Source organism: Lactuca saligna, chromosome 4, assembly GCF_052625555.1.
Source record: "Lactuca saligna cultivar CGN05327 chromosome 4, ASM5262555v1, whole genome shotgun sequence".
Lineage (NCBI taxonomy): Eukaryota > Viridiplantae > Streptophyta > Magnoliopsida > Asterales > Asteraceae > Lactuca > Lactuca saligna.
In genome coordinates, this window is record NC_136420.1 from 215056117 (window position 1) to 215068121 (window position 12005).

The 12005-nt window shown below is 36.4% G+C and overlaps 1 protein-coding gene across 1 annotated transcript; it reads left to right on the forward strand.

The window, feature by feature from the left end:
* The first annotated feature begins 9434 nt into the window (after window positions 1–9434).
* LOC145040476 (uncharacterized) lies at window positions 9435–11427 on the forward strand. The gene is made up of 3 exons (XM_078988394.1): window positions 9435–9533; window positions 9614–10220; window positions 10511–11427. Exons 1-3 carry the CDS (start codon window positions 9435–9437, stop codon window positions 11425–11427), a joined length of 1623 nt encoding a protein of 540 aa, XP_078844520.1.
* The last annotated feature ends 578 nt before the right edge of the window (window positions 11428–12005 follow it).

Genomic DNA, 12005 nt, shown 5'->3' on the forward strand with positions numbered 1-12005 from the left:
CCCTTCTCAACTATGGCGATAAACCTAGTGGAAATTTGCAAATCATCTCTTGCGTCAAAGCCCAAAAGTACCTTCGAAAGGAATACCATGCATTCTTAGCCCACATCGTAGATAAGAAACAAGAGGTGAAGGACATCAAAGACATTCCCGAGGGGTGCAACTTCCCTGACGTATTCCCAGAAGACCTGCCAGCTGTACCACTTGCACGACAAGTCGATTTTCGAATCGACTTAATTCCCGAAGCTACCCCTGTTGCCAAAGCTCCATACCGCCTAGCACCAATAGAGATGCAAGAACTGTCCAGCTAGTTGAATGAACTATTGAGCAAAGGGTTCATTAGACCGAGCTTCTCAACCTGGGGCGCACCAGTCCTTTTTGTAAAGAAGAAGGACAGATCATTTCGCATGTGCATCGACTATCGAGAATTAAACAAAGTTACCATCAAGATCCGATATCCCCTACCCCAAATCGATGACCTTTTCGATCAACTTCAAGGAGCAAGTTATTTTTCAAAAATCGACTTGAGGTCAGGTTATCATCAACTGCGAGTTCAAGAAGAAGATATTCCCAAGACGACATTCAGAACTCGCTATGGGCACTACGAGTTCGTAGTGATGCCATTCAGATTAACAAACGCGCCTGCAGTGTTCATGGATCTGATGAAGCAAGTGTGCCGACCCTTCCTAGATAAATTCGTGATCGTGTTCATCGATAATATCTTGGTCTATTCGAGGAGCGAAAAAGAAAACATGCAACACCTGCGACTAGTTCTAGAGGCTCTAAGGGCCGAGAAACTTTATGCTAAGCTTTCAAAGTGCGAATTTTGGCTCTGAGAAGTGGGATTCCTTGACCACATGGTAAGCAAGAAAGTAATACATGTGGATCCCTCAAAAATCAAGGCGATTGAAAATTGGTCAGCACCTACAACGCCAATAGAAATTCGACAATTTATGGGACTCGCAGGCTACTACCGAAGGTGTTGGGTTTTGAGTATTCTAACACTCCTAAGTGTAGATGCATCCCTAAATACCTTGGATCTATGTTTTCTCTATTATACATGCAAATAAGAACATCCAAGGTATTATCCTAATCTAGCATACAAAACAATGAGTGTAAGAAGATAGAATACATACCTCTTTGATGTAGAAAGTCTTCATGAAGCTTGAGTGCCTAGCCCCAATAGTGTGGAAGCCTCAAATGGAATCACTTTCTAGTGTGATTCTAGTGGCCGATTTTTGTCAAGAATAAGATCTTTATATAGTGTTACAATTAGGGTAAATCCTTAATTGTCATGGCTTTCCATTTCCTTGGATCCATGGGTTCAAATACACCATGGAGCATCCATGGACCATCCTATGGGTTTTAGCCTAACTTGATTATCCATGGAGCATTAGCCCACTATATAATAATGGATGATTTACACAATCAACCCATATATTTAATTAGTCTTCTTTTGATCACTTAATTAATCCTAGATTAATTCGTGATCAATACTAATTAAATAATCTTATTATTCATATTATTAATATACTAGAACTTATAATATATTAATAACCATAAGTGTCTTATTTCTCTCATTATAGTCTATCCAAGTGCATGATGGTATGCAACCCAAATGGACCATGCCGGGTCGGGTCAAGTCTTACCAATTATAGTTATGGACTTAGACATTAATCCAACAGTCTCCCACTTGGATAAGTATAAAACTATTTATTGCGTATGACTTCAGGAACCAACTGGCAATCGTAGCTCTCAAAAGCTTCTGTCGAACTCTGACCTTGTAGATGAACTCTGACCTTGTCAATGACTTGTCCATTATATAAGGGATCATATAATCCTCTGTTCTCATGATATCAGCCGGACAAATACATGGAACAACGTCGTACTTATTGTCCAGCAGTTTGTTTCCCGATTTTCGATTTGTTTGACAAAGAACTGAATCGAACACATCAATTCAGTTCTGACCGGCCGGTACATAGGTCACAACAAAATCATCGAGGGGCCTAGATATCGCTTCTATTTCTCGAAGGAACAGATAAACTTCGACTCATATGCTTGTTCTACTACTTGTTGAATTGTACGCAAAGGCACGTTTTATAACATCAAGTTACTGATGCGTTTACGTGCAATCAATGCACAACCAACTCATAGGTAACAACTCATATCTCTAGGTTTGAAGATTTATATGATATTACCGTCTCACGATCACTCGAGATAAATTCCATGAAGTGATACAAGTGAGTGTGGGTTTATTCTAATACTCATAACTTATGAGCACTCATGAATGTTGTAGCAACCATTGCCATGACTAAACCCATTTAGCGATCTACAAACCCGATTCATGACAGTCTTGATTCATACCTACTTCCAACATATGAATGACTGTTGAGTGTTTAACTAACTTAGTCATTCGAAAAGAATAACCTAGCTATTTTGGAAGTCAAAACATGCAAAGTGAAACACAATAATAATCGAATCCAATATGGTCTCGGAACCCTTTTGAATATAAATAAAACCACCTTTTATTTATCACTATATTGATTACACATTATTCAATGTTTCAAATAATCAACTTAAGACTTGAATAAGACAATAGTTATCCCATGCTCCTAGCATGTACACTTTGTTTTTCTAAACAATAGTTATGCCATACTCCAAGTATGCACACTATGTTTTTCTATGATCCTTACATTGTGATGTAGATCAATTGAACATGATTCCAATGATACTCATTTCACAATCCCAAATCCTTATTGTAAAAGTAAGAATTTCCGATTCCTATCATTTACCAAAAAAAAACTGTTAGATTTTAAACTTTTATGCAATGTTCCTCTTGTAATGATTATTCACAAAGTCACCAAAACCTTGTCACCAGTCATTACACAGTATTCCAAAGAAGATCAACTCTATGGAAACGAAGTCTCATATTCAAAGTACATTGGTTTGAATATCCTTCTTGCATTAAGTTTTCTAATCTCACACAGATTGAATAACTTCCACCTATGGAGACATTTCCATGTCAATATGGTCCTACCAAAATTAACATTAGACTTCCAAATGTCCCTGAGCAACCAATCTTTGGCAAACCTCAAATTGTCCTCGACAATTGCTTAATCACTTTAGTCATATCCAGTTCTAGACTCTTTCCTTCTAAATGCCCTGAGCATTTGGAAAATTTAGAAAGGATGAATATTATAGCACATGAAATCGATCCTATATCCGAAGTATATGAGACACGATTCATGATGTTTGACATAAAGACATGATACTAGACCAATCTTTTGCTACAATATTTTTATTTGCCATGTTCTTAAAATTTAACTATGAAGAGGGATGTCGTAGTAATAATTGAATTTTGAGAACGCAATATATATAGAATTTTCTCAAGTTTGAACCATTCCAACATGAAATTCATATATATTATTGACTAAAAATGCTTAAAATCTCAATCTAAGCTTTAGAATTGAAATGAAGTATAATTTCCTCTCCCTTAATTATAGCAAAACAACTTTTCAACCCCTGCAACTTCACGAATTGAAGCTTTGTTTTCTATAATTAACATTGCTAGCTTGCAATACTAATCATAATAATAATCATGCTCCCACTAACATGATGATTATCAGCATAACACTTATGCTCCCACTAGCTCTGACATATTTTCAGAAATCTACTGGACTTCTGAAATTTAGATTCATACATCCTTTCTTAGATAGCTCACATGTGTGTCTAAACAATTTTCAGAACTATGAAAAGGGATGTCGTAATCATAGTCTTAATTGCTTAGGCATTTGCCATTTCTCACAAGTCCATGTTAGTGTGCCGGTGAACCACACGCGCTCCACTAACGACTTTTGAAAATGCAAATAACACAATTGCTATCTACGTATAACCTACTTAGTGAAAGTGTTTCCTCACCATCATTTTCATGAATCGGAAAGAAACCTTATGACACTTAGATTTTATAGTGTATGAGTTCCTATCCATGCGAATTTGTTAAAACCATAATCACAAGATAAGGTTAGTGACAAATTCAGCCTTACATGGATTAAACTTATTCAATCTTACTTTCTTGTCACCTTGGTAGCACAAGGCCCACCAATGCTTCCAAGTTGAACTCTGATAACTCACATGCAAATTCAACTTATTTGAAGTAGGTACATAAATAAGAATTATGTCAACACAATATGTTGCAAACCTTAAGTCGTGTGCTAGTGATAAATTACAGGTTTCACTCTTGATTAAATCTTGAAACTCTTTCAGGATCTTTAAGGCTCCCACTGTCCTCTTGACATATAAGTTTCCCTAGTCAAGAACCATTCCTTGACAAAACAAACATTCAAGGGATAGTGCGGATTCTTATCAAGACTAACACTTCACACAATTGGTCTTAGTTGGTCTTTGTCTCATCCAAGACATCACAACTTACCAATCTCAAATGTACAAGAGTGTTAATAAATCTTACTTTATGTCACTCAATGTTACAATCTTGGAGTATGACTCTAAGAATTGTTTTGGAACGAAGTATGACTCATCTCCTTGATCTTAACCAATCCAACAATTCATGACCTCTCTTCTTAGCCATAACAATGCACTAAGACGTCCTTAGAGTATGAATTTGTGATATGGTTTCTATATCATTAAGATGATCATAAAACTGATACTAAAGTACTCTCCCATCTTTTCAGATTTGAGAGACTTTTATCCTTCTGCCTAATTTGATTTTTCTTATTCGCTCTGCCATACATTGGAACCTTTCCAATGTTACAAAATTATACTTAACCTTATAAGTATAATCATATTTACTAATCTTTAGTAAATGATGACAAATCAATCTTTGTGGTGGACCTTGACCAGTGCACACCCAGTGTACCTAATTCCTTAGTCCTTTAATTGACTCACATATACATGTGATCAAAGAATTAGTCTTAATTTTCAAAGATGAAAATTCTCATTCATCATACAATACAACTTGTATGATTCCAAGTTTCTGTCCAATTGAAACTTGGGTGATGAAAAACTTTCTTCATTTGGTAAATTCAGACACTACCACAAATGAAAGAATCAAATCCACTTTCCAATATTGCTATTACTGGAAACATATAAGGAACAATTTTCCACAGATGCCATTGTAAGGATATTTTTTAAAATAAATAAAATTAAAACCCTTTTTTTTCTTTTATTTTAATACTTTGCGGAAAAACTTATCCTTACAATCCACATGAAAACCTTGTTGTTATCTATTCACAAGCAATATATTATAACTCCTAAGAAGTAGCTAAAGAATCCGATCTTGAAACTACACGATAGAAATCCATCTACGCGATCAGATTCAGCATATTCTTTCTTTAAGTTTCTTTACCTTTTCTTTGATTCTTAAAACATCACCATGTGACCCAGTCACATCATGTATCAAGAATCTCAGAATAGAAACTTAGCAGAGTTAGATAGTGGACTTTACCTAAAGTAGAGTCAAACTTATCGACTTTAACATCCTTAGGTAAATTATGGCAGCTTTGCAACCAATGCCCCTTTCTTTGGCAATATAAACATATGGACCCTTTGATAATGGTACACGGGACTATCACAAACTTAGTTTTTCTCTTTACCATTTGGTCAACCGAGTTGACTATGGCCGGTCCCTTTCCATTGGGAAGAGAATGCTTTTCTGGATTCCTTGTGTCACTATTGTCAATGTCCATCAAGTTTGAGGAAGTTGATCTTATCAAGTAGATAAAATCATTAAGGGTCTTGTCATAGTCTTTTCCATAGGTGTTCCAAAAGAACTCACTATGTGACTTAGAAAGTGATTGAACCACCAACTTTCTCAAGACTTTGACACCCAACTCTCTCGGCTTGTCAATATGTGACTACATCTCCAAGATGTGACCACACCAAGACCTTTACTTGCCAATAAGGCTCGAGTGACCTTGAACTTTTCAAGAACTTGTGGGTTAGGGAGAATAATTGAAGGAGATAGAGGAAGTGAAGCATGATGTTGAGGAACATCATCTTCAAGAGATTTGGGAAGATCATAAATGTCTAAACCAGACATGTTTTGGGAGATATTCAAGATAGTTGATTTAAATTCCTTAATATGACACCCAATATGAAATATTAAGGCTAGGACCCAACACAATATTTTATAACTTGGAAGAGGGATGCCGTAATCCAAGATTTAAAATATTTGAAGGTAGGCGAATGACGATTCACCAATTTCCACCACGAAAAACGAAATAATTTATTAGGTTTTAATTGGATTTGAAATTCCTAGATCTTTTTAGATTCATTGAACTTTTCAATGGCATGTTTCAATCTCGAGTGTGCCCTCTCAAATTTTGTGACTAGGATGCCGAGGATCACAAAACAAGGTGTGAATAACCATACCAATTCACTTGGTACCCTTAATATTATCACCTAATCAATGTGCCGGTTAACCACACACGCTCCATTGATCTATGACAAACATTAAGTCACCCTTCGTGATCCTTACTAGTCCAAGTTAGTGTGTCGGTTAACCACACACGCTCCACCAACGACTTGGTAAGGTACAAAGTGTGAATTCCATGGGCTAGCACCAAATTCACATTTTTCCTAAAGTAACTAAGATTGGGAATTATTAAGACTTTAGTTACTTAGTATTTATCATTAATACTTTTAATGAAGGGAGAATTTAAAGTCATTGTCGTACCCGTTCGGCTAACGACCCTCCACCAGTCAAGCAAGCGGTGGGTGAGAGTATACACCCATTAAGTCGCCATTTTATAGGCAACAACCTTATACCCACCTTATAGACCGGTTTCGTGAATGAGGCCTACTAACGGTAAAACGACTTGTTCTTATACATATATATAATAATTAACCATTAATGTTATAAATAGTATAAGTATTGAATTTTAACTCTTTAGAATTCTAAGGGCTAACTTGGAATTAAAATATTCATAAGTGAAAACTTTTCAAATTCCAAAACTTGAGGGCAAGTTTTGAAACTATTCAAAACTAATTAATTCCATAAATTATGTGTTTAAAGTAGTTTTAATCCAAAAAACTCTTCAAGTTCCATAACTTATGGAAGACTTTAAACTAATAAGAGAATTAACTTTTCTTTATTTTTATAACTTATGGAATTAATTAAGGTTACATTTTTACTCTTTAATGAAGTGACTCTTGAACTACCATAACTTGAGGACAAGTTATGGAGTCATTAAAAAAAAAATTCAATGACACAAGACTCTTCATTTTGTAACCATTACCAACTTTTATGAGTTTTATGAGTCTTTAATGTTACTCTTTATGTAACTTGAGGACAAGTTACACAAACACATTTTATACTCAACTCTTAGATTAAAATGGATTGAAAACAACTATTTCAATTAACTTTTCTATTAATCTAAGCAACTCATAAGAACAAGATAATTCATATCAAACTTCTTCATGTAATTAGTCTAAACCTTAAACTAATACAAAACATGAATCTATTGACAATTATTTTCGAAAATGGATTAGCATGAACATTACCACATTAAAAAACAAGTTTATAAGTTCAAATACAACTTAGGGTAATGTTCCTAGTCCATTTCTAGCCAAAAACCTCGAAAATATGCTGTCTGGGGTTCCAACTCGTCGAGTGCATGAACCGACTCGGCGAGTTGGATCGTTTTGATCAATTTTTAGGCATGGACTCGCCGAGTCCCTTGATGGACTCGCCGAGTCTGATGATCAAACAACAACACTTTCGATTTTTTAAGCATCTATTGCAGGTATAACAAGAAAACAAGCCTAGGCTCTGATACCACTGTTGGGTTTTGAGCATTCTAACACTCCTAAGTGTACATGCAACCCTAAATACCTTGGATCTATGTTTTCTCTATTATACATGCAAATAAGAACATCCAAGGTATTATCCTAATCTAGCATACAAAACAATGAGTGTAACAAGATAGAATACATACCTCTTTGATGTAGAAAGTATTCATGAAGCTTGAGTGCCTAGCCCCAATAGTGTGGAAGCCTCAAATGGAATCACAATCATCAAAACACTTAGAATAACTTGAGAGAGTTCTACACTTCATGAAATCGGCTAGCCCTCTTCTTCACTTTCTAGTGTGATTCTAGTGGCCGATTTTTGTCAAGAATAAGATCATTATATAGTGTTACAATTAGGGTAAATCCTTAATTGTCATGGCTTTCCATTTCCTTGGATCCATGGGTTCAAATACACCATGGAGCATCCATGGACCATCCTATGGGATTTAGCCCAACTTGATTATCCATGGAGCATTAGGCCACTATATAAGTATGGATGATTTACACAATCAACCCATATATTTAATTAGTCTTCTTTTGATCACTTAATTAATCCTAGATTAATTCTTGATCAATACTAATTAAATAATCTTATTATTCTTATTATTAATATACTAGAACTTATAATATATTAATAACCATAAGTGTCTTATTTCTCTCACTATAGTCTATCCAAGTGCATGATGGTATGCAACCCAAATGGACAATGTCGGGTCGGGTCAAGTCTTACCAATTATAGTTATGGAGTTAGACATTAATCCAACAGAAGGTTCAAACATAACTTCTCCAAGAATGATAAAACCCTTACCACTCTGACTCTGAAAGGTGTGGTGTTCAAATGGGAAGATAAACAAGAAGCCGCTTTCCAGACACTAAAACCAGCCCTATGCAGCGCACCGATCTTGTCTCTTCCAAAAGGAACTGATGACTTCGTAGTGTATTGAGATGCTTCAAAACAAGGTCTCGGTTGGGTGCTCATGCGCAGGGTTGTTAATAGCGATCGCTACCCTCGCTATAGCGAATAGCGTAGCGTAGCTGTGTTGGTTTGCTACCATACCTGTAGTGATGAAATAGCGCTGTAGCGCTATAGTAAAATTGATTTTTTTTTTGTTTAAATTGGTAAGAAAAGAATGATTCAGGCTCGGAATAGGGTTAGGATGGGTATCGCACTGTCAATTTGGTGTTTCCCCCTCTAATTGACTAAGATTGTACATATGGCGCCAAAATCATCAAAATTAGTTTTGGCTGGTTATTTCCCATTCATGCAACAGTATTGACAGCAACACACTTCCCCTTCTCCCCAGACGACTCCAACAACTCCAGAATCAATCTCGATTGTTCAACTCCAAAAAGGTAAGACTTTTAGATTTCTCTGTTTTTTTTTTCTAACTTCTAGGTTTCAGCTTTAACTGATTTTTCTAATTTTAGCTTTTAAATTTTGTATCTTCTATCTTCTGATTGATTCTGCAAGAAATCAACTTCAAAAAGGTAATCTTTGGCTTCTTTCTTTCTTCTAAGTTCTGAGAATCTTCTAATGCTCCTGTATGATCTGTAAATTCTGAGAACCTTCTATCTTCTGATCAGTTCAAGCATGCCTCCTGGTGTAAAAGAGGATGATATTGGCTGGAAACATGGTAAAAAAGTTGAAGGAACTACAAACTGGGTGTTGTGCAATTATTGTCCAAATGTTGCCAAAGGTGGGATTACAAGACATAAACATCACCTTGCTGGTGATTCCACTTCAATTTGCAAATGTCTTAGAGCTCCACTAGATGTTAGGAAACTTTTTAAAGACATTTTTGAGAAATAGAAACAAGATAAAGTTGATAGGAATCGCGTTCCTCACTTTGATGATGATGTGGTGGATATAAATGATGAAGATGAAGAAGTTGGTGAGGTTCCTTTCTCGTTAGGCAAGATGGTTAATTTGTCTTCCAAGTCAACCCTACACAACAAGAAAGTAAAAGGTGCTTTGGATACTCATTTCAAGCCATCCAATGAAACAGGGAAGAAGAAGGGGTACTTGGTGGGAACCCCCGAACATAACCAACTTCACAAAAAACTAAGAGGTGATGCGGTTCAGAAATTCGCCCGTTGGATGTATGATGCAGGTCTTGCATTCAACGCGGTGAAGTATGATAGTTTAGGGCCCGCACTTGAAGCCATTGCTATACATAGTCCTGGTATGAAACCCCTTAGCTACCATGAGGTACGTGTTCCCCTATTGAAGTTAGAGAAGGAGTACAGAAAGAAACTTTTGATACTAAATGAGACCGAGAAGAAGGCAATCGGGTGTTGTTTGATGGCCGATGGTTGGAGGGACCGGAAGGGAAGAGCACTTATCAACTTCTTAGTGAATACTCCACGAGGAAGTATGTTTCTAGAATCTGTAGATGCATCTTCTTATTCTCATACAGGTACTCATTCTACTTGTTTTTTACTTATGTACTTCACTTATGTTTATATTCATTGTTCTATGTACTTTACTATATTTGGTTGTTATGTACTTTACTAATATTGGCTGAAAGATTAATCTGTTATGTACTTTCTATTAATGGTTGTTATGTACTTTACTATCATTGGCTGAAAGATTAAATTGTTATTGACTGTTATGTTCTAGCATTGGGTGTTTATGTTCTTTACTATTTTTGACTGTCATTCACTCTTGTATTGACTGTTATTGGCTATTTTGTTGTTGTTTGAACAGGAGAGAATTTGTTTAAGTTGTTTGACTACTTCATCAAGGAAACTGGACCCGATCATGTGGTTCAAATTGTAACAGATAGTGCTGCCAACAATGTTTTGGCGGGGAAAATGGTTGAAGCAAAATATCCACACATCTATTGGACTCCATGTGCTGCGCATTGCATTAACCTAATGCTTGAAGACATCTTCAAAGTGACTCATCTTAAGAAGACACTAGATAAAGCAATTGCGATTAATACTAACATTTACAACCGTACATTGCTATTGAATATGGTGAGAGACTTTACGGGTCAAAGAGATATGATTAGGCCTGCAAAGACCCGGTTTGCAACCACCCTCTTAACTCTGAATTGCTTTAGGAGTCATAAGACAAGTTTGAAGAAGTTGTTCACGTCTGAAGCTTGGAACAAAAGCAGGTTCAAAGGGGAGGAGGGAGGTACTCAATGTGTCACAACTATTTTTTCACCTAGTTTTTGGATTAACATTGACATTGCTGTCAAAGTTGGTGAACCATTACTAGCGGTGCTTCGATTGGTAGATAGTGAAAGAAAGCCGGCTATGGGGTATATTTATGAAGCAATGGATAGGGAAAAGGAGCAGATTGCATACTCATTCAACAACAAATTTAACAAATACAAAGCTTTCTTCAAAATAATTGATGATAGGTGGAATTGTCAACTCCACCAAGATTTGCATGCGGCTGGTCACTATCTAAATCCAAGTATTTTTTACAACAACCCAGGAGTGAAAGAAGATAGTGAGGTGATTAAGGGCTTGATGGCATGCATACATAAGATGTCATCAGAAGAAGACGAGACCAAGATTCACCAAGAGCTCTCTATATATAGTGGTGCAGAAGAGTTATTTGCGCAGCATATGGCTATTAAATTAAGAACAACACTTGCACCAGCGAAATAGTGGATGCAATATGGATCATCAGCACCAACACTTAAGAAGTTTGCTGTGAAGGTGTTGAGTCTTACTTGTAGTTCGTCAGGGTGTGAGCGTAATTGGAGTGTTTTTGAACATGTAAGTTGTTCATTTTTTTTTAAGATTAATATCCTTTGCATTATTTACTAATGTTTAATTTTATTTTTGTAGATCCATTCGAAAAAAAGAAACCGTCTAGAAAGACAAAAACTAAATGATTTAGTTTACATCAAATATAATTGAGCATTAAGGAGGAGGTATGATATGCGGGATATGATCGACCCGATCATCTTGGAAGACTCGCACATACATGACCCGTTCGAGTGGTTGGCGAATGATGATGATGGTCTCGTGTTTGAGGGTGATGATTTGAGATGGGATGTTATGGCAGAGGCTATGGGGGTTGATGAGTCGGTTCATCTAACTAGAAGAACAACACCAGGTGGGAGGCAAGGGGGGATGCAAGGGGCTGTTGGGGTTGCTGAGTCGAGCTCACAAGGTAGAGCTAGACAACCCCATTTGATAGATGAACCTGAGGAGGAAAATGATGTTGGGGTTTATAAGGA